At 36.3% G+C, this 27,052-nt stretch overlaps 1 protein-coding gene across 4 annotated transcripts in view; it reads right to left on the bottom strand.

Annotated features, from left to right (window-relative positions):
* LOC142336303 (uncharacterized) overlaps positions 1-26,266 on the bottom strand; it is a 51,992-nt gene extending 25,726 nt beyond the window's left edge. For 3 of the 4 annotated variants that reach the window (XM_075385029.1, XM_075385027.1, XM_075385030.1), the window contains exons 1-7: positions 24,990-26,266; positions 16,620-16,826; positions 13,040-13,216; positions 10,283-10,523; positions 2,466-2,681; positions 1,868-2,069; positions 760-856 (exon numbers count right to left, since the gene is read on the bottom strand). In XM_075385029.1, the coding sequence (XP_075241144.1) occupies positions 760-856; positions 1,868-2,069; positions 2,466-2,681; positions 10,283-10,523; positions 13,040-13,216; positions 16,620-16,826; positions 24,990-25,758 (1,909 nt within the window). In that variant the 5' untranslated portion in view covers positions 25,759-26,266. The remainder of the gene's footprint in view (positions 1-759; positions 857-1,867; positions 2,070-2,465; positions 2,682-10,282; positions 10,524-13,039; positions 13,217-16,619; positions 16,827-24,989) is intronic. The other variant, XM_075385028.1, reaches the window with a different exon arrangement.
* Positions 26,267-27,052: the final 786 nt, after the last annotated feature.

The following is a 27,052-nucleotide window of genomic DNA, read 5'->3' as shown; positions in this document are numbered from 1 at the left end:
CTTTCCTTTCTTCCAGTTTCATCTTGTACAGCACTGAATTTAGTTCCTTTATTTCGCAGGAATTGGTTTAAAGATTTTGCCACTTTTTTACTACTACCAACAATCAACCGCGCTTGACTTGACTGGTTTCCAATTTAAAAATTAGTAGCGCAAATTGGCAGTTAGTGACAAATTGTTGGCAGCATGTTTCAAAAACAGCTATTTGCGACGGAAAGTCACGCAACGGAAAAGATCCGACATTGGTTGCGAAAATACACGATCTCGCCTGATTCACCGCCAGAGTTTTGCTTGTGAAAACCACAACCTTTTGTCACTCACCTTATTTATTTTTGCATTTTTTCTTATATATTTTGACCTAAGTTTAGTGAATAGTCTCATTGGAGGTCGCTTGAGTCTGAAAATTGCGATTCATAACTTTGAGAACTTATTTATGCACCAAGAATATGTTTTTGCAGGTGTTTCGTTGCACATATTGTATAGATTAGCAATGTTCCGAAACCTAAATACATAGTGATATATTGGCTTCAAGATTTATTGGATCATCCGCGGTGATCAATAAGTTCAGTTTAAAATTGCATGCTCAAGAATTTGTAAAGGCTCAAAATCTGATACGATAGCCACTAACATGAGCAAGAATTTGATTAGAACTGACTTTGATCACAACAAAAACTAATTGTGAGAGAGCTAACAATTCATAATTTTCTGTTTGAATAGTCAATCTAAACTTCTTTTTGTGATTAAGTATTGGGTGTTACTTACCGGCGATGAGGTCTCGGTTGCGTCTGGGTGTTTGGAGGCCTCTGCCATCATTCCAGTTCTCATCTTGATCGCGACTCCTCGTGTAGATCTCCGAGTACTTGAGACACACAATAAATGCTTTCAACTTATTCTGCTGCATGAATATAAAATCTTCTCGATTGGTGCATAGCAAAAATTTAATTTAGGAATTCTTAAAATTCCCTCACGCTACCCCCTTATTGCTTCTTAATATTTACCACTAATTTACCACCACTCAAGTCACCTCCGAATCTATAGTTTATTGAGATTTAATTTGTTTAATTTTGGGATTGTAGTTCAACAATTCCCCCATTTACCCCTCCTTGGCCCGATTCTCACCTACTATTACTTGGTTTTCTCTTTAAAATTTTATGGGACTTCAACGCATGAGTTGCTTATCTCTTTGGCCGCACGAATCGAGCATCGAGCCATGTTTGGAAAAATTCCAGAAACTGAATGATTGGGAAATTGATGGGAACAGAAATATTGTCAACAACGATGGAACCTGTTAGAGCTATAGGCATGTGCAGCTACAATAAGCTATAGTAGTAGACTTAAATAAGTATCCACTTTCAAGACGAGTGATATCACAAGCCTAGTCGAATTCAAACGCTTATCTTGAAAGATTTTGTTGCAACATTCTTGCAAACGACGCTTGTAAGATCTTGCAAGACAGACGTTAAAAATGTTGTTTAAATCGTTAAATCTTAGCTTCTCAACGAGAAATTGTTCTAACGAGTTAAGCCTGTTGTCTGATGTCCTCGGTCCTAAACAGACAGTTTTTAGTCCCACTAACTTGCACCAAAATTACAGATTTCGTAGCCGTTCAAAAGCAAGAACGTATGGGCAAGTGAATTGTTTTCGTCGAGACCGATCACAGGTCAATAGTATACTGAGCAGTGATATACTGCAAATGGAATCTCCTATATTTTAATCCGAGTGGTGGGACCATAACATAAATTGGTCTCAGCTCGCAATTTTTGTGATTCTTCTAACTTCATTTCTCGTCGCCTGCGCAATGTACATTTGGTCGTACGTTTAAGTTTCTTATATACAAAACCTCATGCAATGGTTGAAAACATTCCCATGCCTTGTTGTGGTAGTGATCAGAGTAGTTGGAGACTGGAGAAGGCATGAGAGGTGGGAAAGCGAGGGTCACCATCTCTGGGGGAGGTGTTATGGGTAAGAGAGTAGGGGGCACTGTTCTTTCAAAGTTGGTCTGAGAGGCTTGGAGGTAGCATGAGGAGATGACTGATGAACGGGGCACATTTGTCGCTACTTTGCTGGCGGTCCTATATTGAAATATTCACAGAACTACTGAAATTAATCTTTTTTTATTACTCTGTTAATTTTGATGATATCAAACAGTTAATGACTAGTTTTTATAACTGATTGTTTTTCAATGATCGGTCTCATATTAGAATAAACAAAAGTTTAACTGTAAACACGAGTCGGAGTGAAAGCACATTTCAGCGCACAATTATGCAGGAATGACCTGAAGGGAGTGCCTTTTTTAAACAAAAGGGCGTGTTGTTTACAAATTTGGCTTATCTGTAGCATGTTTAATTTATAATTATACCAGGCATTAGTTTGAGACCTTCTGTTCTGTGTAATTCAGAACAATCGGGCTGGGAATGATCATTAATGCTTCAGTTTTGTACGTACTCTAAGTTTGCTTTTTTACGTACTCAGGCGAAGGTGAGCCGTCCGCTTTGTCAGAACCGACTGTCTCGTATTCGTGTGGTTCTGACACATTCACAGTCGTGGGTCTTATCTCCGAAACCCCCTCCTCTGTGATCTTGTCAGGTACCTCTCTGTCCTTTCGATCTCTCCTCCGAGAACTACTATGTGACCCCCTGGGCGTAGAAGGTAAGGCTTGTTGACCACTGGTTTCTTGCTCCCTCCTGAAAAGGGCCAGTTGTGTCAACCAGGAACAAATATTCTTTGTAACACCATAATATCATTTATGGACCGTTGAAATGTATATGAATCGTTAAAAGCAACATTGAAGACAGATTAAAGCTGGTCAGTCCTTTTTTAGGGTAATATGTCTTTTGTTGAGCAGACTTAAATCAACCGTGATAGGACACTATTCGAGCACATACAAGTCGACGTCACGTCTTCGAGCAACCACCGGGGTTTTCCACGCTCACATTTGAAGAAAAAAAAGTTTAGCAAACTGAAGTCTGGGAAATAATCTAAGCGTGCTCTGATTAGTCATTTTGGCTCTGGGATGGTGGAATAAGTTGAATTGACCAAACTTTGAACGCAAGCCAAATCGTGACTCCAATCAGAGGTGGTTTGAAAAAAAAAAATGTTCAAGACGGCGAGCGGAAGATGGTCTGATCTTAGTCTACTTTGATCACAGAAAAGATGTAATTATTTTGGTTCGTCAGCACAAATCCAAACAGAGACTGTTCTTAGCTCACTGAAATATGATCAGAGATACACGGACACACTTATCATTTTGAGCTCACGAAAGTCTCATTACCAGTCATGTTAATGCTCAGTATTAACTTCTCCATTGAATTAGTGTAAAGCGCCATATTTTGTTGAATCTGAATCACTTTCTAAAGTCATAAGGCTTCGAAATGAAAACGAAACGTAAATGAGTTGTAACCTTTGATGTCAAGCAAGGAAACCGAACAGGGAAACCTCTTTACATGCCTTGTCACGCGAGTCATTCATCTGGAGAATGCAGAAGACTTGTCAACCGACAAGTGCATCACAATCAGACGATATATCTCAAGACATGGCTTGTCACGAGTTTTGATGTCTAACAACGCAACAAATTTCTTCAGAACTCGTAAACAGCTACGACGTAGGCCGCTTCAAATGGACCATGACTTCATTAGAAACAACTTTTTGAACCAGTCCATAGAATGGAGACTCATCCTTCCTTCAGCGCCTCATTTCGGTGGCGTGTAGCCGAGTATCGTATAAACAGTTAAACGAGTTCTCCTCATCAATCTTGGCTCCGCAAAGTTGACACCTGATGACTTTGCAACCATTGTGACGGAAGCAGAATGCCTTGAAAATTCTAGGCCACTGACTCGCGTGAGGAGCGACAACCAGGACGACAATCCTTTCACAACCCATCATCTCATCTTGGGACGACCTTTTGCGAATGTGCCAACACTTCTCTTTCAAGAGTCAGCCAGTCTGCAGTCGACATCTTGGACCCAATGCGAACAGCGCTTGCAACAGATCTGGAAACGACTGCTTCAAGCGTACGTCCCCACCCTGAACCAGAGACGAAAGTTGACTTCAAAAGAAGCTGCCCTGGAGGTGGGCGATGTAGTTTGACTGCTGGACGAGTGGACTACCAGGGGAATCTGGCCACTAGGACGTGTAACCAGGATTGTCCCGACAAAGCCGCTAGGTGTTGCGAACTAAAACCTGCTTTAAGTTCTTTAACCAGACCAGCCGTTAAGCTGTAACATTTGTATCCCAAATCACCGTCAGGTTATGGTTAGGTTTTCGGGCCCCGAGATTGTTAATGCACAGTTTTAACTTCTCCATTGAATTAGTGTGGAGCTCCATTTTTTGTTGATTTTGAATCACTTTGTACAGTCATATGCTTTTGAAATGAAAACAAAACGGAAAAGATTTGTAACCTTTGATGGCATGTAAGGAAACCAAACAAGGAGATTGAATAATTGAAACGTGAAATTGGAAGAAAAGAGACAACATATGATAAAGAAGGAAAGATAGGCATGTGAACAATTGCATGTGAAGAATTGGAGGAAAAAAGTCAACAAAAGATCAACATCAATAGATTTCAGGAAAACATTCCAAGAAAAAATTATATTGTTTCTAACAACTCAAAAAGATATCAGTTCTCAACAAACGGGTACAGCACCTCCAATGATCATCACAGACCCAATGATCAAAAGACATTTCAGACAAGCAATAACTTCAGCAGAAAACAAAACAGCAACAAGCAACAACTTGGTTTTTCAGGGAGTCGCAAATTAAATGCAGAGACAAATGCAACCAAGGCCAGAAAAATTGTCAAAACGACATGTCTTCTTGATCAACAAGAGCATTATATAGGTCGAGGCCAACAATTCAACAAATTTTATGTAGCTAGACGTAACTCGGAAGTCAATAAACTTTCACTCTGCTTTAATTACTTGAGCCCGCGCCGAGCCACACTGCTAGAGAATGCATATCAAAAGTCGTTTGTCGTCATTGCAATGGAAATGATCATAGTTTGTTGCATGACCCTGACAAGTAAAGGATGAGAACCGAGAGAGAAAATTCAAAAGAGGTCGACTTCCCACTGCGCGAACCGCTAAGCAGAAAAATAAATAGTACAGTTGATACACCAACCTACAATCCAGGCTTTTCAGCGAAAACTCGGAATCAGTGTCAAGTCATTCCTGCAACATTTTTCGGTGAAAACAAAGAAAAAGTTGAATGCTACATCATACTAGACAACGGTAGTACAATTTCCTATGTACTTGATACAACTGCAAGCAGTATAAATGCTCAAAAGCAATTCAGTTTGATTTGAATGTCATGCACGCCTTTCAGCAATCAGTTATCAACGCGAACTTGGTCCATTTGATAGCAGTAGACCTGATAATGATAAACCACGCTTCAGATTAAAAGATATACATTCCATTAACAACTTGAAATTTACTCACGCACGAGTGCAAAAATTAAATGAGACTTGCGCAACCTACTCTCATTTACAGCATATCAAAATTCTAAATCTTGACAACAACAAAATTTAACTTTAGTTCGAAGTTGATGCGACAGAGTTCATTCTCGAAAAAGAATTTCTACAAGCACCGACCGGAACAGCTTTCGCAATAACGAAAGCAATGAAAACCAAAGCAGAGGAGACATATCAAGCTGAAACAAACTTTATGTCGCAGAGCTACAGGCGATTCGATCGAGCTTTGATAAGCTCAACAGATCAAGACAAGAAAATGCTGTGTGATAATGTAACCAGTTTTTGGAAAACTTATAGCGCCGGTACGCAATCAGAAGAACCGAACAAATTTTCAAAAGACATTGATTTAGCTCTGGAAACAATCGGGAAGAAATTTCATCACAGCGGTACCATATATGAAATTGGTCTCTTGAAGAAAAAAACGTCGAATTTCAAAAAATTATCCAGTGGTAAAAGGCCAACTAAGCAGCCTGTAACGTCGGCTCTCCAAAGATCATCAGTTGAATATCAGTTGAGTGTTCTATACAATGCACTCCTGCTAACTGACATCGAGAAAGGATGCGTAAAGCCAGTGGTCTTTGCGAATCACCAGGCGGAATAATCCAACAAACCAGGAAAAGTACCACGAGTACCCAATACAGCTTCAATTTCCAAAGGCCAGTCGCTAAACTCAAACTTTTTTGTCTGGTCCCGATCTGATAAACAACTTGATTGCTATCTTAGTTCGCCGTCGCGAAAAAACCGACAGCCGTAATGGCTGATTTGGAGGCATGTTTATGCAAATAGCAATAATTATTGAAGATCTATCTTGTCTCCGTTTTTATGGCTAACGGAACTATAAAGCAAATCCAGTACACAAGGCTGATATTTGGTGCACGTTGTTCACTTGCAATCGCAATATTTGTCTTACAACGCACTGCAAAAGACTTTGACCCAAGACAGGAAAGGATTAATCTCGTCGACAAAATTTTTTATGTGGACGATTTTGTTCGTTCCTTCCAGAGCACTAAATATGCTATGTTGTTTGTCTCTGATTCAAAGTCGACTCTCCAGAAGGGTCAGAAGGCTGGCTTCAATATAACAAAGTTTGTAACCAACAAGCCCAATGTTTTGGAAATGCTCGATTCTGAACAAGTCGGAAGCGAAACTGAAAATTATGGATTTCTTGGACTGCTGTGGAACACTCCGAGTGATTTTGTTTTTCAGAAAAAAAAATTGTCAAAGATAGATCAAGACGCTTTCGAGTACACTCTGAACAAATTGTAGTCCTTGATAGCTTGCCTGTTTGACCCACTGGGGATAATACCTCCCATCGTAATCACACTCAAATTAATCCTACAAGATACCTCGAAAGTAGGACGTTATGCTATGCCTTGCGTGGGACGTTATGCTTTCTGCATAAAAAGAGCAGCAAATCCAGGACCGGATTGACAAATATCTTGACTCAACCCAAATTCAAATGCCTCGTAGCTTATCACATTTGGATATCAGTAGTGGCACCAATCAAGTACATGTGTTCTTTGACGCTTCAAAATTAGCATATGGTGCCGTTATATAAATCGAAACATCAAATAACAGGAAAACTTCCTCCGAATTTGTCATTGGGCGCGCTAAAATTGCACCCCTAATTCAAATAAGTCTTCCAATGATGCAATTACAAACAGCTGTCTTAGGGTGTCGTATGTGGCCATTCGTAACTCAACACTTATCTGTTTCAATCAAAGATACAATATTCTGGTGTGATAGTACTGCCGTTCGGTGCTGAATAAAGTCAAACTAAAAACTTAGGACTTTCATCAACAACTGCGTTTAGGAGATTAGAAACCTTACGGACACCAGCTGTTGGCGACACATATCTGCTCAAATAAATCCTGCTGATCACATATTCAGTTGAATTTCACCAGAGGACGTTAATTCTGCGAGGTTGTCACCACCAGAATTCCTGAAACATTCTTAGAAAAATTGGAGCTCCTTCTTCGCCCCTCAAGAAGAAACTCACGCGATGCAAGAGACTTCAACACTGGAACCTTCAAGATTAAAAATTCTCAAAATGGACCAGACTTTTGAGAGCAAGAGACCAAGTATTCTTGCTTGTGGATAATCTAAAAGGAGAAGAATGCAGAGCAAAAGCTTTGGAAGAGATTGATAATGCCAGAAATCATTCTTTTCAAGTTTCGCAGCTCAACTCATTTTCTAGATCTGTTAATGATCTGATGAACGGAAAAAATCTGATGAAGAAAGACTGCCTGTTCTGCTTATCCTTTTTTTTCGTGAAGGATGGCATATTACGCATGGATGGAACGACAAAAATAAGCTCATTGCCTTTCGAGGTGAAGCGCCCTCAAATAATAGACGCAAAATAGGCAATCGTTAAATTTTTTATTCAGAAGTGTCCTCAAATTTGCATGCATCTCAGCGTAGAGTATAACAAGAACTAAAACCAACAAAGATGTCACATCATTGCAGTTCGCGAAAGCCTTAAAGCCTTGCTTTCAGATGCTTTGACTTTTGAAGGTTTCGAGCTGTAGGCCTCCAACCGCAATGACTGCTCTTCCAGATGTTAGCTTTCAAGACAGTTCATTGCCTGCACTCTTCACAAACGATGGATTGGATTATCTTGGACCATTCGCACTTATGCTTAGAGACAATAACTAAAGACATACATTTATCTCTTTACATGCCTTGTCACGCAAGTCATTCATCTGGAGAATGCAGAAGACTTGTCAACCGACAAGTGCATCACAATCAGACGGTATATCTCAAGACATGGCTTGTCACGAGTTTTGATGTCTAACAATGCAACAAATTTCTTCGGAACTCGTAAACAGCTACAACGTAGGCCGCTTCAAATGGACCATGACTTCATTAGAAACAACTTTTTGAACCAGTCCATAGAATGGAGACTCATCCCACCTTCAGCGCCTCATTTCGGTGGCGTGTAGCCGAGTATCGTATAAACAGTTAAACGAGTTCTCCTCATCAATCTTGGCTCCGCAAAGTTGACACCTGATGACTTTGCAACCATTGTGACGGAAGCAGAATGCCTTGAAAATTCTAGGCCACTGACTCGTGTGAGGAGCGACAACCAGGACGACGATCCTTTCACAACCAATCATCTCCACTTGGGACAACCTTTTGCGAATGTGCCAACACTTCTCTTTCAAGAGTCAGCCAGTCTGCAGTCGACATCTTGGACCCAATTCGAACAGCGCTTGCAACAGATCTGGAAACGACTGCTTCAAGCGTACGTCCCCACCCTGAACCAGAGACGAAAGTTGACTTCAAAAGAAGCTGCCCTGGAGGTGGGCGATGTAGTTTGACTGCTGGACGAGTGGACTACCAGGGGAATCTGGCCACTAGGACGTGTAACCAGGATTGTCCCGACAAAGCCGCTAGGTGTTGCGAACTAAAACCTGCTTTAAGTTCTTTAACCAGACCAGCCGTTAAGCTGTAACATTTGTATCCCAAATCACCGTCAGGTTATGGTTAGGTTTTCGGGCCCCGAGAAGGTTAATGCACAGTTTTAACTTCTCCATTGAATTAGTGTGGAGTTCCATTTTTTGTTGATTCTGAATCACTTTGTACAGTCATAAGCTTTTGAAATGAAAACAAAACGGAAAAGATTTGTAACCTTTGATGGCATGTAAGGAAACCAAACAAGGAGACTGAATAATTGAAACTTGAAATTGAAAGAAAAGAGACATGATACGACAAAGAAGGAAGGATAGATAACAGCGTGATCGAGTCACTTAGTTTTTGACTGACAGTTTGCTCAAAGGTCCCAGTCGTCTAGCAGTTCTATCAATGGGAATTGTGCCCTGGGGTTTCAACTTGGGATTGCGGGACAACCATATAACACTATTACAGGGTAGCTATAACAAGTGGCTTTTATCTTAACAAAGTCCGATTGGAAATAATTTCGGTTTGACCAGAGACGCACTACCGAATGATGAAGTCATTTTCAAGTGATGTGTTCATGTGTGTTCAAGTGATGTGCTCTCGAACACTAATCTAGATATAGCGACCCTTGTCGTTAAAGTTCAATTTATTCAGTGATGTTTCTGAAGGTTCCCATCGAATTTTTAAATTGATCTGTTAAGTAATCCAGTAATTCACGTCTTATATTTTATAGAACTTTTTAATCAAATACTCCTATCGCAAATTTCTTTGCGCTTATGATAGTGCGAAAGAATAGGAAAACGCACGGAAGTCTGAACAATGGTGCGGACAAAGTCTGGGCCAATTTCGCACAAAAGTGGCCAATTTCGCTTATGATAAGACTGTCTTAAGCCTTAATGAACTCTAATCAATTGATTAGAGTTCATTACGGCTTAAGACAGTCTTATCATAAGTGTTCACAAGCGCATTAAAATGGCAAGGAGTGTTCAAAAAACAGTTCAATTTGGAATGCTCAAAAGTTTTTTAAGCGCATTTTTTAACAAAGCAAAAGTTTTTTTCAGCCTGTGACGGCCCGGCCAGAGGTCATTTCCGACTGGAAACCTGAAATAAGATTTAGTGTAGCGATCTACAAATAGAGCTTGAATATAGTTTGAACGCCAGCAATATTTTTGTTCATTGATGAAAAACTCTTTCTATCGCAATGCGCTTGAAAGACACAAAGTGATACGGATTTGGATACGAAGTTGTCAGTGTTGATTGGAGTCCATTAAAACCTTCGTATGATGATTTTAAAAATCATCGCATGCAAAAGGTGGTATTCCATAATGCAAATGTCCTTCAATTTTTTACCATTTAGATATTTTCGCAGTTATTTTAGATTAAAATTAGATTATTTTCTCAGTCTGAGAAGAATCACTTTACCTGGGTTCTTCAGGTTTTTCGTGATCCAAGCTGTTCCTCGCCGGACCATGATTGTCTGCTGCATCGGGCTCGAAGTTGGAGCTAGAGTAAACAGGTTTGTTCGAATATGAGACCACGGCCTCTGCCTCCCTTGTGGACTGCATAGATTTGTTATCGTCCAAAATATGACTGGTAGCAATATGAGCTGCTTCCTCATCTCTAACTGGGTAGTCTGTCTCGAGGTCAGCCAGGTCTGGCATAACTGGAATAAAGGTGCAAACTAAAGAAAAATTTACATAAGAGGAATTTAAATCAATTTGACAACACTTTAAAAAATTAATCCCAGTAGTCAAAACCGATCGGAAATGAGAGCCCTCAATGGGTTTTACCCAAACCCAAATTGGTTTTACTGAAATGGTAATTAATTTAATTAAGACTTAATAAAGTTTCTTATATAGCTAACGAAATAGTTAAAATCTTTTTTAAAAACTTTAAATGTCTTGATCATTATCATTTCTGTCCTTTTCTTTTACTTATCCCAAGAAAAGATTCAAAATAAATTGATTATAAAAAGATCTTATAAAAATTGATTTGTTAGAAACTTTTCTCATAACTTACTCAAAATTAATCCGTTTATTGCTGAACGACATACGACAAAACAGCCAAAAAATTTTCCTAGTAAAATTAATTGATAACAAATAGTTATCACTCCCCTAATTGCTCTAAAATGAAGCTTTAAAATTTTGTTTGCAGAAATGTGCGCCTTTTTTTCTGAAAATTTTTGCGTTGTCCATTTGTTCTACAAAATGACTTTTGCTCGCTTGTGTAAATTCACTCCTCGTGATAAAATGTGATAAAATGGTAAAACGCGAGAGCAATAGGTCTTAGTACTGTAGCTCTGTTACAGCCTTCGTAGGTGGGTGGCTTTTTGGTGTTAAAGACAAACGCTCGCCAGCTGTTTGACAATAAGTTTTCAGGCAGTTGTAGATCATCTACAACTGCCTGAAAACCTTATTGTCAAACAGCTGGTGAGCAGTTTTCCTTAACACCAAAAAGTTATGTGAAAAAGTTTCTGACAAACTTCTCAGTGATATTACAAATGTATTGAGCCTACGAAGGCTGTAACAGAGCTACAGTACTAGGACCTATTGCTCTCGCGTTTTACAATTTTATCACATTTTATCCCGAAGAGTGAATTTTCACCAGTGAGCGAAACTCATTTTGTAGGACAAATGGACAAAGCAAAAATTTCGAGAAAAAAAGGGCACGCAGAAAATATTTCTGCAAAAAATATTTAATGCTTCATTTTAGAGCAATTAGTGGAGTGATAACTATTTGTTATTAATTAAATTTAGTAGGAAAATTTTTTTGGCTGTTTTGTCGTATGTGGTTCAGCAAAAAACGGATTAATTTTATTTTTTCAATAATCTATAATACAGACATAAATGAATGCTTGGACGATGTTTGTGCGAATTTTGTTTGTACGGATTGTGTTTGTACGAATTTTGCTTACGATGTTGGTAATTCAGAAGTAAAAGGAAAAATTTTTTCAGCAACCTAATTTACAGATAATAAGATTTGGTGAAGTTGTTTTTTTCCGAACTGCTATTATCATCATTTTCAGTTGCTTGACAACGGTTGCTTACCATAGTTCCTGCAAAAACCTGTATTTCTACAAGCTAGTATTCTTAAGAGTAAATTTTTTGTTTACTATTCTTAAATTGAAGCAGAAAAATCCAATTGAACAGATAAATCATTCTCTCCGGTATCAAATCGATTTTTTAACTAGGGAGAAAAATTGGGTAGAGCTGTGGCAAAAATTTATTTTATAACAGTTCCCGTACAAAAGCAGAGACCAACTTGTCTGACGGAGCTGTTTTTGGCTGATTGTTCAAAAATGAAGTTGCCGTTTTCATTTTTTGAACTGAGAGCGTACTTGGTTATGGTTTGAACAATCTGCATGGGGTAGGGGGCTAAACGGGAGAGGCGCGTGAAAGGGGTCAAACTCTAAAAACCTGGTGTTTCGCACCATATTCACAACATGAATTTGTGCCAATTAAACAGTTTTGGTGAATTGCTTTCTAAGAGTCTCCTAAGTTGAAGAGTTCTAAGATAACCTAATGCTCTCTGGGCATTATCTGTTTTTCCGAATGTTGAGAAAAGTCAAAAGTGTTAGACGAAATATTGGCAAGCCGAAAATTGCACAAGAAAAAGACCGCAAAACTAATATAATTGCTACAAACACCGTTAGAAAAAAGTACCAATAGAAAAATGTTACCAAGAGAAAAAAATAGGAAACGGGGACTTCTGCATTAAATCTCCACTTTTCCCCGCCAAAAGTTTGGCAGAAAATTGCTCAATTTTGCTCGATTTTCTTCAACAAAAACAACTCAAAATAAATATCAACCGAAATGGAAGACCACCAAAAATGATAGGACAGCTAATTTCAAACACATTAGCTGAAAATTGCTCTAAAAAATTGCTCCAAATGCTTTAAATGCAGAAAATTGCTCCAAATGCGATAAAAAATCGACTAAGAATACAAAGACTGCTAAAATAGTAGAATAGATGAAATTTGAATCTACAAATGTAATATTTGGTTCGGAAGGTCAAAAAGTCTTACAGACACACTTATAGAAGTTTGAAAGATTGAGAGAAACACCTTTTGTTAAAAAAAGTAGAGTTAAAACTGAAAACTGCCCGCTTGGCGAAAACGTTTTCACACCTACTTTTCTCGCGAGGTTCAGTTAACACGGAAACTTTGCTCTTTTTACTTACAAGGGACACACTTGTTCTGATTGTCTCTGCTGCTGCTTCTGACTGCACCTGTGTTGTTATCAACAGCTGCTGCAACTGCAGTGATAGTGGTGGTTGTGGTAATAGTAGCCGTGTCATTCTTTTTATTCTCAATTGATTTAACTGTACCACTTGCCCTTCCGTGCTCTTCACACTCATCTAAAATATCAACAAAAGTTGCAGATCATTTGTGCGCCTTCTGATTATCTTCCGTTTTTTTAACAAGATTAAATACTCAGGAAAAAGTTTTCTAGAGTTCGGCTTCTGTCAGACAAAACCAAAATGACTTTTAATCAGACCAAATTTCAGAATTTTGCCTCTAATCAGTCCGATTGCAACACCTTGGTCCCTGATCTGAAGATCTACCAGGTAAGTCTTTGATCGGATCATTTTCCACACTTTGGCCTCTGATCTTGCCGTGTTTCAAACTTTGGTCTATCATCAATCCATTGCCCAGACTACTGCCTCGAATGAGACTATGGGATCCAGACTTTGGCATCTAATCAGACCGTGGATTCCAAGAACTTGTCAACTAAAGCCATCTCCAATGGAACCGGGCAACCTAGACTTTGCTCTTTAATCAGACCATGTCCGGATTTTATTTTCTCATCAGGACTTTTAAGCAATCGTTGTTAAGATCAGATTTTTATCCGCAGAACAAAAGCAAGATACTTCGAGAACTTTATACTGGTTATCTTTAATCCATTTTCAGAACTGATGCCCCTAAAATTTTCTCAGGTAAGATCTTGCCGTGTTTCAAACTTTGGTCTATCATCAATCCATTGCCCAGACTACTGCCTCGAATGAGACTATGGGATCCAGACTTTGGCATCTAATCAAACCGTGGATTCCAAGAACTTCTCAACTAAAGCCATCTCCAATGGAACCGGGCAACCTAGACTTTGCTCTTTAATCAGACCATGTCCGGATTTTATTTTCTCATCAGGACTTTTAAGCAATCGTTGTTAAGATCAGATTTTTATCCGCAGAACAAAAGCAAGATACTTCGAGAACTTTATACTGGTTATCTTTAATTCATTTTCAGAACTGATGACCCTAAAATTTTCTCAGGTAAGATCTCATATATTTTGAAACAAAATTACACAAGATGTCTATATTGTATTAAAGTTTATAAAGCAAAGCATAAACATAAACCAATTAACATCAGAAAACCTGCTCTCTAATGCCAGGCGGGGCAATTCATTCAAGGGATTTGAAGCTCAAATATCTTAATGGGTACAGAGAAAACCAAAAGAGGAGGGTTGAAACCCTCGACCTTTATATTAGAGAATTTTAAACGATAATTTTGGAATGAGAGCAGTTCAGATCACAAACAATTAAAAGGTCAAGCCTGCAAATTTTAGTAGTGAGAGAAAAAAATTCTTGAACAAAAAGCGCAAGTCGTTTAAGCCAAAAATCTGCAAATTTTGTTCAAGAGTGAATAAAATATAACCGTTAGTGTTAATGTGAGTAATGAGTAAAAAATTTTGGGCGAAAGAAAAAATAAACTGTCTAAGGTCGGATGGTTTGCTCTCGAACGAAAGGCGGGGATTTAATTCAGGGGTGTACCTTAAAACTTTTATTTGGCACAAAAACTCGCACCTGATAAGGGTTCGAATGCACAACCTCCAGGAAAACAGCCCGACATCTTAACAACAGGCCTAAAGCCACGCTTATTATCACCTCGTAACAATCGCTTTTATATAGTGGCTACAAACTTCATTTTAGAATGAGAGCAATTAAAATCACACAAAATGTAGAGGTGAAGCTTGAAAAAGTCACTTGAGAAGTCACAAAATTTTCTATAAAAAAGCGCAAAATTGGTCACCTGGACTGTACTCTCAGACAAAATCAGTACTGAACCATAGTATTTCAATTCTGTATTTTTACTCTGACCAATACTATGATCATGTCATATTTTAGACTTTTCATGACAAAAATCTGAACAAAAAAATTGTCTGAATTTAGACTGCAGCATGATAAAAGTACAGTCTGAAAATGCTATTTGCATTGAAAGTATGAAGTTCAAAAATTCTATTCACAGTGCAAAAATTGTCTAAAAATACGTCGAAAGAACTGTTTTAATGCCTTATTTGGGCCACAATAGCCACCGTTATTGTTGACAATAACCTCCGTTATTGCTAATTTACTACTACTTAAAATTCTGAGGTTTTTAATGAAAACAGACAGGCATCAATTTCAATTAAGAAAACTGAAATACGCAAAAATGGACATGTCAATGCAAGAATTTCACCATTTTTCTATAAATTCTTCAAATACAGACAAAATAAGTGCACTCATGTGCATATAACCACCATAATTTTGCTCAAAATGATATTGTGGATTATCAATAAAGTCGCTTTATTGCTCGAGGGTTCTTGTAGCGATATCCCAATTTTTTGCTCAAAAACAAGTTGTTCTGCTGTACCACACTAGCAAGTTAAAAGATACCCTTAGGATACACTGATACAGTACTGGGTCGATGATATACAATTGGTACAATTTGTACCGATGTCTCAGCACTGATTTACTATGGCACTAGGGTCCATATAAGTGAAAATTATTCATACAAAAAGGACAACACTTTAACAATAATTGCTTCAAACTTCGTTCAAGAGCAGTTAAACAAATGCACAGTTTGAAAAATTTTAAACATTTCTTTTATTTTTGAGAATCTTCACTACTACATTTTCTGTTGTAAATCTTTGCAACTAATTATAATCTTTGATGATGCAATTTGTTACTACCACGTGCATACATTTTTTTCATAGTTCTTATTTGGAAATCCAACATGTGTTTTACAGAAAGTACAAAATTGATGTTTTTGGGTTGTAAGTTTTTGTCATAATAAAAAATTGACGCCGTTCTTGTCTATTGTTGATACTATCCGACCATGTCGCAATAATTTGCTTATTTAAAAGATGGATTTTTACACCATAAGATTCTTGCGAGACGAAAGGTTATCTTGCATGACCTTTCAATATTTTGTTAGAAAAATCTTACAAAACCATGTTATGATCTTGCACTAATCTTTCAGAATATTGCATGATCTTACATGATAATCATTCAGGGTCAACTTTTTTGCGTGAAATCTGATAAAAATATTAACAGCGCTTATCAGATAGCTGTTCAAGACTTCCATTTTTTCTATTAAGTGATATAAGACACCTATCAAGTTTGTAGAACCCTAGAAAACTTTCCGAAAAAAGAATTCGTCGAGATCAATTAAGAAAATTTTCTTGATGTTTAAAAGAATTGAAAAACTATCTAAAAGATTGCTTTTGAACCTTTTTCTTCAAAAAAAATGGCTGGAGTGCGTGTATATATATTTTCATTTCTCATAAAGTTTTACTCAAACGGCTCATGATCTATAATAAGCGCTGATAAAAAAACGTTGTCAGATTTTTTTCAGATTTTGCTCAATACAGGTAAGTGTCGCAGTTTTGTTAAAAAGATATCAATTGAATGAATATTTCAGGTCACCGCCATAAGCTCAACCTAAAACTGATGAGACACATTTCAGTCAGGAAATGCCAAAACCGAATCCCTAATACCCACTAACTTGTTTGGGCGGCTTTTTCGCAAACAGTTTGGATTGGTGCAATTTGATTGGTGGGTTTTGTTTCTCTTTTATCGAGTGTCGCGGATGATGTAATCTTCCTGTTCCTGTGATTGAGAATGTACTCTACAACTTCAGGCAGCTGTTTATGCACTGTGGATCTGTTGCTGCTGTTGAAGCTGTCATTCAAATGAAGTGATCGTCCGCAACCTGCAATATACATCAACAACTTGCAAAGAAGCACAATTGTTAACTGTTCATAAACATTTTTCATTTTTAGAAATGAAATACTGTTATTGTTATTCGAGTAGTTACTTTAGGAATGAATCACTTCCTGTTAACTAACTAGATGTTATAGAATTGTTTATTTTAGCCGCCGGATGGTAATTTTAATTATGAATTCCGAGTGTCAAAAATTCAGTAAAAAGTTTGGATATTATCTTTGGTTGTTAAAAACCGGACGTTGAAAACCAAACATACTGAAAATTCTTGCGTCGTTTTTGTTTGGCTGTCCGGACAAAAGGGCTCTCTTACCTGCCAGTAGCAGCTGTTTTATCCCAAAAGGTGGTCAATTGGCTGCTTTAAAAATCAAAAATTCAATTGGGAAATGAACAACCACCCATCAACTAATCAGAGCACTACCGGAAAAACCCGATTAAACTAACTCACCTACATTTAAATGAAAACAAGGAGGCTCGGTATTGTCAGTACGCGCGTGATATTCCGGCCCCGCTCATTCACATTCTTGACTTAATTAGCTATCAAATGACAAAGAGATAAACTTTCAAAAACATACATATCGTTCAATTAACCACTAATGGAATACACGCATGCCACGCCAGAGGGCGGATAAAACTTGTTGTCAATAGGACTGCTAGAACAGACAATAATTAAAATTAAATAGCAAACATTATTTACCACCAACACTCGATGTATACATTAAAAAAATCATAACAAAATAAAAAAATTAAACTCACATCAGATAAAACCTACAAAAACAAATTAACCTATGCTTCATTAGAAAAGATATGGGACCTGTCCTCAATACCCCTGGGTAAAAATTTGACAATAAAAGAGCAAAAAGGTGCGAAGTTCAAAAATATGTTTCTATTTTTCAATCAATTAATTTCAAAGTGATTAGTATCATTAGATATTAACTGAAATCAATAAAATAATAATTTATAACTCCATATGTATGAACAGCCCTGTCAATATCCAGTATACGTCATAAGACTACAAAAAGAACGACAAATACCGGCAAAATGAGTAAGCTCAATTAGACTTTAGGCGAGAACGGCAGTGAAGCCGTTAAAACCATAACTTGTCACTAAGAGCATTAAAAATGTTCAGTTGCGCAATATTTCAAATCCAATGGGACCTACCATTAAAATTATAATTTCAAAAAAGAAAACAAAAATCTTTTAAATTGTTGAATTATATAGAAATCTAAAATATTTTAGGTAATCAAAGCCGAGAAACAAATGGTTGGATGTACAGCCATTACCAAGAATAAAGAGTAAATCATAGCTCTGTGGAAACAGGTTGTGACCTGTCTTCAAAAGAGACTAAGCTACAAATCGACCAAAAAACGATTTAAAAATTGGCGAAGCTGAAAATTCCAAAAATCTTTTAGATAACAAAAACTTTCAAAAATCGTAGCAAACACAAGATTTCAACAAAGAGAGATGGATTGAGTTGCAATACCTCAGGGAGCCAATTGGGCCTGTTACTAATTAGTGTTCAAGGCACTATAATTATAAGTATTTATCTTCAAGAACTCTAGCTTATCACTTGATTCTCATCTGATCACCGACGGGTCGTCCTTATAAAAGCACTACGTAGAAATGACAACGATAGAAACCGAAAAAAGAACAGTTTAGAAATCTGGGGACTTTTTCATGAAACTAAATGGTTGAAAAAACATATAACCAACAGAGAAAATAATGTTTGGATTAACAAAAGTGGCTGAGACTTCTTGTTAGTGAGATTGAGATACAATGTGGCGAGAATGAAAGCAAAAAAGAGACAGTTGAAGTTTTTTTTATGTTAAATTAAGTTGTTTTTTCAAGTTAGTTGAAAAGTCATTGAAACAAACAGCTATCAATTGAAATCTTTTAGTAGTTTCAGCTAAACGTCCTTCGGATACAATTTAGGCATATCAATTTAAGGTACGTGTCGTACAACGGGCAAAAAACAAGGAAAACGTAGGCAAAAAATCGACTAATTTTCGAGAGAGAACAGTCAGTGAGCCCAAAAGCTTAAACCATTCCACTAAAACAATTAAAATATTCAGATATGTTCATTAAGCATCAGAAAAATCGAAGCATTTTGCAACACTGCGAATTTTTTCAACTATGCTCTTCTTCAATTGGATCAGTCAATTTTGAGACAATTCTACAAGGACACAAATTAAACTTACAAAATGTGCCTTTGTGCTCAAAAATAAAAAATTAAAAACTCGCATTATCAAAACCAAGAAATATAAGTTAAATATATAACAGTTATAACAAAGAATTTACAAACCGCATGAATTGGATATTTGGCTGTCTTGACTGAGACTACACCAGAAGTTGAGAGAAAGAATAAAATATGCTGGCAAATTTCAAAAATTCACAGTAATAAATTCAAAATAATATGAGACATTAGATAAAAACTGAAAATGTGTCTAGGTGGATTTATACCTTTTAAAAAAACAACCGCTTCTCTATTAGGGGAAATTGAGTCATTGGACTACAAAGTTATATCAAATGAAAATAAAATTTAAGTCCACAACATTTTACAAAGACAATTCGCCAGAGCCGTAAAAGCCATGGAATTATCTCTGAAACCGTAATATATGGTCGATGGGACTCATTTATTGTAAATAGTATCTAACAAAAAATTAGCTCTGATTTGAAATTCTTGTCATTATTTTATATATATATATATATATATATATATATATATATTCAATAAATGCTGAAATAATATAAAAAATCTGCGCCCAATAAAATCTTGATTAGTATCATTAGATATTGACTGAAATCAATAAAATGTTAATTTATAACTCCACAGGAATCAACAGCCCTGTCATTATTCAGTATACGTCATACGACTACAACAAGAACGACAAATGCCGGCAAAATGCGTAGCTCAATTACACTTTAGGCGAAAACGGCAGTGAAGCCGTTAAAACCATAATGGAAGAATTAAAATGTGGAATTATATAAAAATCTAAAATAATTTAGGCAATCAAAGCCGAGAAACAAATGGTTGGAACTACAGCCATTACAAAGAATAAAGAATAAATCATAGCTCTGTGGAAACAGGTTGTGACCTGTCTTCAAAAGAAATTAAGCTACCAATCGACCAAAAAACGATTTAAAAATAGCGAAGCTGAAAATTCCAAAAATGTTTCAGAGGACAAATACTTTCAAAAATCGTAGCAAACGCAAAATGTCAACAAAGAGATGAATTGAGTTGCAATACATCATGGAGCCAATTGGGCCTGTAGCTAATTAGTATTCAAGGCACTATAATTATGAAAATTTATCTTCAGGAACTCTAGCTTATCACTAGCTTATCACTTGATTCTCATCTGATCACCGACGGGTCGTCCTTATAAAAACACTACGTAGAAATGACAACGATAGAAACCGAAAAAAAGGACAGTTTAGAAATCTGGGGACTTTTTCCATGAAACTAATTGGTTGAAAAAACATATATCTAACCGAGAAAATAATGTTCGGGTTAACAAAAGTGGTTGAGATTTCTTGTTAGTGAGATTGAGATACAATGTGGCGAGAATGAAAACAAAAGGGAGACAGTTGACGATTTTTTTTATGTTAATTTAAGTTATTTTTTAAGTTAAATGAAAAATCATTGAAACAAATAGCTATAAATTGAAATCGTTCAGTAGTTTCAACTATACGTCCATGATATACAATTTAGACAAATCATTATCAGGTATGTGTCGTACAACGATCAAAACAAAGAAAATATAGGCAAAAAGTCCACTAATTTTCGAGAGAGAACAGTGAGTGAGCCCAAAAGCTTAAACCATTCAACTAAAACAATTAAAACATTCAGATATGTTCATTAAGCATCAGAAAAACCAAAACATTTTTCAACGCTGTGAACTTTTCCAACTATGTTCTTCTTCAATTGAATCAGTCAATTTTGAGACAATTCTACAAGGGCACAAAAAAACTTATAAAATGTGCCTTTGTGTTAAAAAAAATTAAAAACTCGCATTATCAAAACCAAGGAATATAAGTTAAATATATAACAGTTATAACAAAGAATTTACAAACCGCATGAATTGGATATTTGGCTGTCTTGACTGAGACTACACCAGAAGTTGAGAGAAAGAGAAAAATGTGCGGGCAAATTTAAAAAATTCACAGTAATAAATTCAAAATAATAAAGGACATTAGAAAAAAACTGAAAGCGTGTCTAGGTAGATTTATAACTTTTAAAAATACAATCGGTTCTCTATTAGGGGAAATTGAGTCATTGGACTACAAAAGTATAACAAGTGAAAGTAAAATTTAAGTCCACATCATTTTACGAAGACAATTCGCCAGAGCCATAAAAGCCATGGAATTATCTCTGAAACCGTAATATATGGTCGTTGGGCTTCATTTTTCGTAAATAGTATCTGTCAAAAATTTAGCTCTGATTTGAAATTCTTTTCATTTTTTTATATAAAATCAATAAATGCTGAAAAGTTTTAAAAAAATCTGCGCCCACTAAAATCTTTTAAAAATTTTACCGCAATGATCCATGGTGAGATAAGGATCAGCCCTGATATTGCTGAGCGGCTACAAAAACAAACAACCGTTCAAATGGTTGCGAACTAGATAATTTTTTAAACAAAATTTTTTATTTTATTAAAATTAAATAATGAATTTTGTATAATTATCGAGTTTAAATTTGCAAAAAACTGACAAATTTATAAAACCAGAAGATTTTTAAATCCAGCGAGAGTAAAAATAGTTCTTTTTCGGAACTTATGAAGAATATGGTTGCAGTTTTAAGGTGTCTTTTCAAAGCAAATTTAAAGAAAGAGTGTAAAAAAAGAATATTTGATCCCATTTTTGACGAAAAGAAAAATCTGATATCTGAAAAATTTTGCATAATTTCTGGCTAAAACACTCTGATTGAGCAATTGGGCAATCCTCCTCTGTCAATAAAGATAAAATCAATAACTCTACCGTGAACAATTTAACATTTTTTAAAGCAAAATTGACAAAAAAATTGTTGAAAAATACGGAAAATGTGAAAAAATTAGCGGGATATCGTCTCCTATGTAAAAAATATTAATCCTGTATAACTCCCTGTGAAAAACAAAAATCAAAAAAAAAATCTTTTTTCTTCCCTTTTTTACGCTGGACGGGCTTTTTAATGATACTACTCACAACTCTCTATTGTTATTTTATCGATCCGCCAAAAATGAATGAACAGAAAAAACCCATTTGAGTTTTTAGTTCCTCCCCCCACTATAGTGGGTCGGAACAATTAAAAAATTAAGCTAAACTCAACAACATTTTTTTTCTGCATATTTTGCGTGATAAATTTCGGCTCCCAGCATTTCGATAACTGTCAGCTACTGACTCCTCCACACAGATTTTTAATATTTTTCGATCGGTCGCTCACTGCAACTGTTTTTCAATCTGTCGAAAATATATGAAATTTAGAAGCAAGCAGTTAATTGTTTTAGTCAACAACAAGACCTGCTTGTGTAAATCAGCAACAGCCAAAAAATCATTTATTGTTCCGACCCAATTTAGAGTGGGGGGTGGGAATATATACTCAATTGGGTCTTTTTTGTTCAATCAAAATTGGCCAATAAATATATTCATTGTACAGAGGTATTAATTTTATCATTCAAAAGGTTTTCAGTAAGAATTAGACAAAGACTTTTATTTATTTTTTTATTCCGAGGCGTTACGGAGGTTTAGAAATTTGTAAACAAACCTCACTTCGGTTGTTCCGATCACACTTTTCGTAATTTTTGCTGAAACGTTGATCAGTGTTGCCTAAACTATGATAACAATGCTAACGGCAGTCTTATTGTTTCTATGTTTAAAGACAATAGAGAGTTGGTAATTGTTTTAACTGACTCTTTTGACCAATGTTTTGGCAAGTTTTTTTTAAATTCATTTTCTTCATATTTTAGATGGAAAAAGGTAATCAAATTTTATTCCTTAGCCAACATTTACCAAAATATTCACTGGTGCAGAAATTAGATTTGCTGGTACCATTTTTTAACACCGATGAGTGCTATTTTTACCTCCTGTTCCTAAGAAAATGTTCATAAACTAACAACTTTGCGGCGTTTCGCCTATCTAAATTGCTATTTAACAAAACTCAATCGTTGATGTTAAACATAATACATTTTTGGCAAGTCAAAACATCTTTTTACCTAATTATCTGGAACAGTAAGTTTCGTAAGAGCCGCGCGGTAGGATGCCTAGTTTTGTTCTCATCATTGATTTTTGCAACGAGAAAGGATTCAGATTGTACATATTTTGGCTCTGTAATTTTGCTGTTGCATTTTTCATCCCATTTACAGAATAATCCATTTTCGTTTAGGTTCAATTAATGAAGGTCCCATTTATGATCAGTTTCGGCCCCGATGAATAAATATTGTGCTTTCTGAGTAAAGCTCAGGGTTTTTATGTAAATTTTTGATGAATCCTTGACTTTTGTCAGAACTTTTTGTTCTTTTTGTAGTACTATGTTTAAATATATTTAATCAGAAATCTACTTCGCTATCTAGGAGGAAGCGATGGAAGAAACTATCCAATGTTTTCAATTGGTACCTAACTGTTTTTTTGCTAATATAGCTTCGATACTTATCAAAATGCTTTATTTGTTTTTCATATATTGACGTTTTGTCAAATTGGTTATTTCGCAAAAATTTATAACAGTATTTGTATTACAGAGGAGAGGCAATGTTTTGGTCTAAAAGTAGATTTCGACCATCTAATATTTATTCGGCTTGTTATGGGTTCTTTATGTACAAAAATTAATTTTGCTTTTCGTTTTTTTAAACTCTAATTACATTTCAGAATGTTTTAAATCGAAACTCAATACTGCTTGCATCAACAAATTATTTGTGAAATTTTGCGTTCCTCCTGTATTTGTTATTATTTTGTAGAGCTTTGGCTCAGTCTCACTAATGACAGGTCAAATTGATTTCCTGTACAGTGGGAATGTAATCCGTTTGTAGCTTTCAGTTGAAAGATTTGAGTGTTATAAATTTCCAGCATTGCCAATTTTTTTTTCTGTCACCTTGTAGCGTAGTCTCAGCAACAAGAACTGTATTTTTCATATTCTAAGTTCATTTTTTAAACCAACAACACGTCAGAGAACACTAAATAAAAAATCTTTAAAGATGAAAAAAACTAAAAAGAATAACATATTATTTAATTTATTTCCTTAAAAACGACGTTAATTCGTTAATGCTCATCATTCAAACGTACAGTTGTTTCTTCCTAGAAACCAAATCCAACAATTCATGCGTTTCATAATTAAAGCCACACTTAAGAGTTTTGATTAAAAAAATGTAGTTTACTTCAAACGTACAGATTAACAGGGCAAATTTGACTAACAGGGCGAATTAATCTATTTTCCTGCAAAAAACGATTTGAAATTGATAGCAATCAAAACAAAAGGATAACAAAATCTTTCGAAGACTAACTTTTACCCAGGTACTCAACATAAAAACCCCTTCAAAACCGGCACAATGAGAAAAACAGCACAAAATTGCACCTAAAAGTCCAATCAGTATGAAAAATGCTCAAAATGGCTACAGAACCCAAATTTAAAAAAAGTTATGATTGAACAAGGATTTGGTTGAAGAAGATAGAATTAAAACAGAAAACTGCTTCGAAAAAATCGAATGATCAAAAAATTGGCTCGCTTTGCAGAAAAATTTTTTGCACCTACTATTCTCGCTTTCTTTCAGAGCAATTAGCGAACAAAAATCACTCCGCTCTGCCTTTAAATTTAGTTCAACGGATTGACCTTAGCACTTGCCTTCTTGTGTGGCATTTGATTTTACATCCTAAGAAGGGACGTCACCGATTATGAAAAAATAAGGCGATTACTCCTCTTCGAGTCATAAAAATGCTACCCAGGATTTACCCTATGTTGATCAACATTCCACTTCATTCTTGCCAAGACTAGAAATTCCATTTGAGAAGAGCACGGTATAAAATGCTTTGAGTTTACTGATTTGCGTTTTTCTTGTCATTTTGAACTGTTTCCTTTCCCTCTCGTTACCGTAAAATGATCCATAATTGGAGGGGGGCTTTTAACCTATCACAGTTAAAAGATACGTATTCATCGGAATCGGATCGATTAAAATTACAGGAAGTTTCCTACCTTGTTCTCCGCCTCCTGTCATAATTTCATCTATTTTTTCCTGCCTGTTATTCGGAACCCCATAAACTTGTTTCTCCCCAGTTGTCGAATGTAGCAATGATTTCCTTGCAGTCCCAAAGAATTCTTCAATCTGTTCGTAATATTGGTCAAACTCTTGAGTTTCAAGTTTTGCCCGAATGATCGGCATTTGATGACGTAATTTGTTCACGACTGTTCGTTCGTTTTCTAACGACTCGTGACATTTTTGTACCTGAGAAAGTAGTCTTTGAACAGTTCTGATTTTATCTTCAACGTCGTTCAGTCTTTTTTTGTTCAACATTTGCTTGCGGTGCGGGTCGAAACTTTTCAGTCGTTCCGAAAACTCGGCGTGTTTAACAACTTCGGTCAATACAACCGAATGCTTCATGTGATTTCGCCAACATACACGACAAATTTCAATTTTGCATTCGTTGCAAAAATACACTTTCTGAAACTTTTCATGACGTGCACACATTAAGTCTTGGTTGGTTTTAAGTTTTGATAAAGCCAAAATAAGTTCGGCTAAGTAAGCGTTTGGTTTAAATTCGTCTGGTTTCAAATTGAAAGAAGCGTTACACATGACGCACAAAAGTTGTCTTTTGCCTCTAAGGAGGTTTGCAATGCACTTTTTCGATTGGCTCGAGCAGTATAAATGACCACACGGTAGAACAATCGGATCTTCTAGAACTTTCTGACAGAATCCACAGTTGACGAAAGTTGAGGCATTGTTGTACAAGGGGTCTGACAACATCTTCGGATTCGGTTGCGATCGTTTTCTGGGTAATATTTGGTAGATCCAAAAGTTGATCACACAAAGCGGAGTTCGTTTTTGATAATTTAGCTTAGCATATTAAATAACTCCAGGTTCTGTCCTTAGTTGAACTTTGTGTAACAATAAGGTAGTCCAGGTGGACATTCATATGCTTTTAAAACCCTTAGAATTGATCTTAGTTTCTGGAAGTTTTTGAAGTTACTGTTGGCTTCTTGTCCAGTTTGTCACTGCAAACGAGTGCTTTGAACGAATGCGCATTAACTCCTGGCTCGTTGTTTATTTGAAGAAAGCGTCTGAAATTGAAATAATCTTAAATTTCTACAATTTTGGCTGATTATGTTGTCTTTTGTCAATCATTTTGGTGACCTACACTTGTTTTCTATACAAAGTTGCAACAGAGAAACTTCGTTTGTAATTCAACTTGATTTTTGTTAAGTTCAGTCAGTGAGTGTTTAAAAAAGTCGAAAGTCACTCGATCTGTTTGACTCTGGTACTATTTAAGCACTTATTTTTGACCCAAAGTTTGTTTTTCAAATTGTTGAGTTCAAAGTTGTACAAGGCATGTTTTTAGAAAGCAGAATAAGGAAGTATGTGATTTATATAATTCCTTTCACACAACGTTTAGATCAAAATTGTTTTATGAACACCAGAACCCACGAATTATGATTGCATAGTTCGACAAAAGTAGGTAGTGCGTGGTGTGAGTATGCATATATGCGTGTAAAATGGCCTTTGTGTGTGTGCGTGTGTGTGTGTGTGTGTGTGGTGTGTGTGTGTGTGTGTGTGTGTGTGTGTGTGTTGTGTGTGTGTGTGTGTGTGTGTGTGTAAGTGTGTGTGTTTGTTAGCGTGTTTAAGTCTGTGTGAGTAGTGCATGTATGCACGTGTATTTGTAAAGAGATGACGAGAGAGAGAGAGAGAGAGAGAGAGAGAGAGCAAGAAAGAAACAGAGAGAGAGAGAGAGAGAGAGAGAGAGAGAGAGAGAAAACGAGAGAGAGAGAGAGAGAGAGAGAGAGAGAGAGAGAGAGAGGAGAGAGAGAGAGAGAGAGAGAGAGAGAGAGAGAGAGAGCGAAAAACGAAACACAGAGAGAAAGAGAGAGAGAGAGAGAGAGAGAGAGAGAGAGAGAGAATGAGAGTGAGAAAGTTAGAGAGAGAGAGAGAAAAAACATAAACGAAACAAAGAGAGAGAGAGAGAAAGAGAGAGAGAGAGAGAGAGAGAGAGAGAGAGAGAGAGAGCGAGAGAGAGAGAGAGAGGGAGAGCGGGAGAGATAGAGAG

Source organism: Convolutriloba macropyga, chromosome 3 (genome assembly GCF_964194025.1).
Source record: "Convolutriloba macropyga chromosome 3, txConMacr16.3, whole genome shotgun sequence".
Lineage (NCBI taxonomy): Eukaryota > Metazoa > Xenacoelomorpha > Acoela > Convolutidae > Convolutriloba > Convolutriloba macropyga.
The sequence above is the reverse complement of the archived record's forward strand: the minus strand, read 5'-3'. Positions and strand labels throughout refer to the sequence as shown.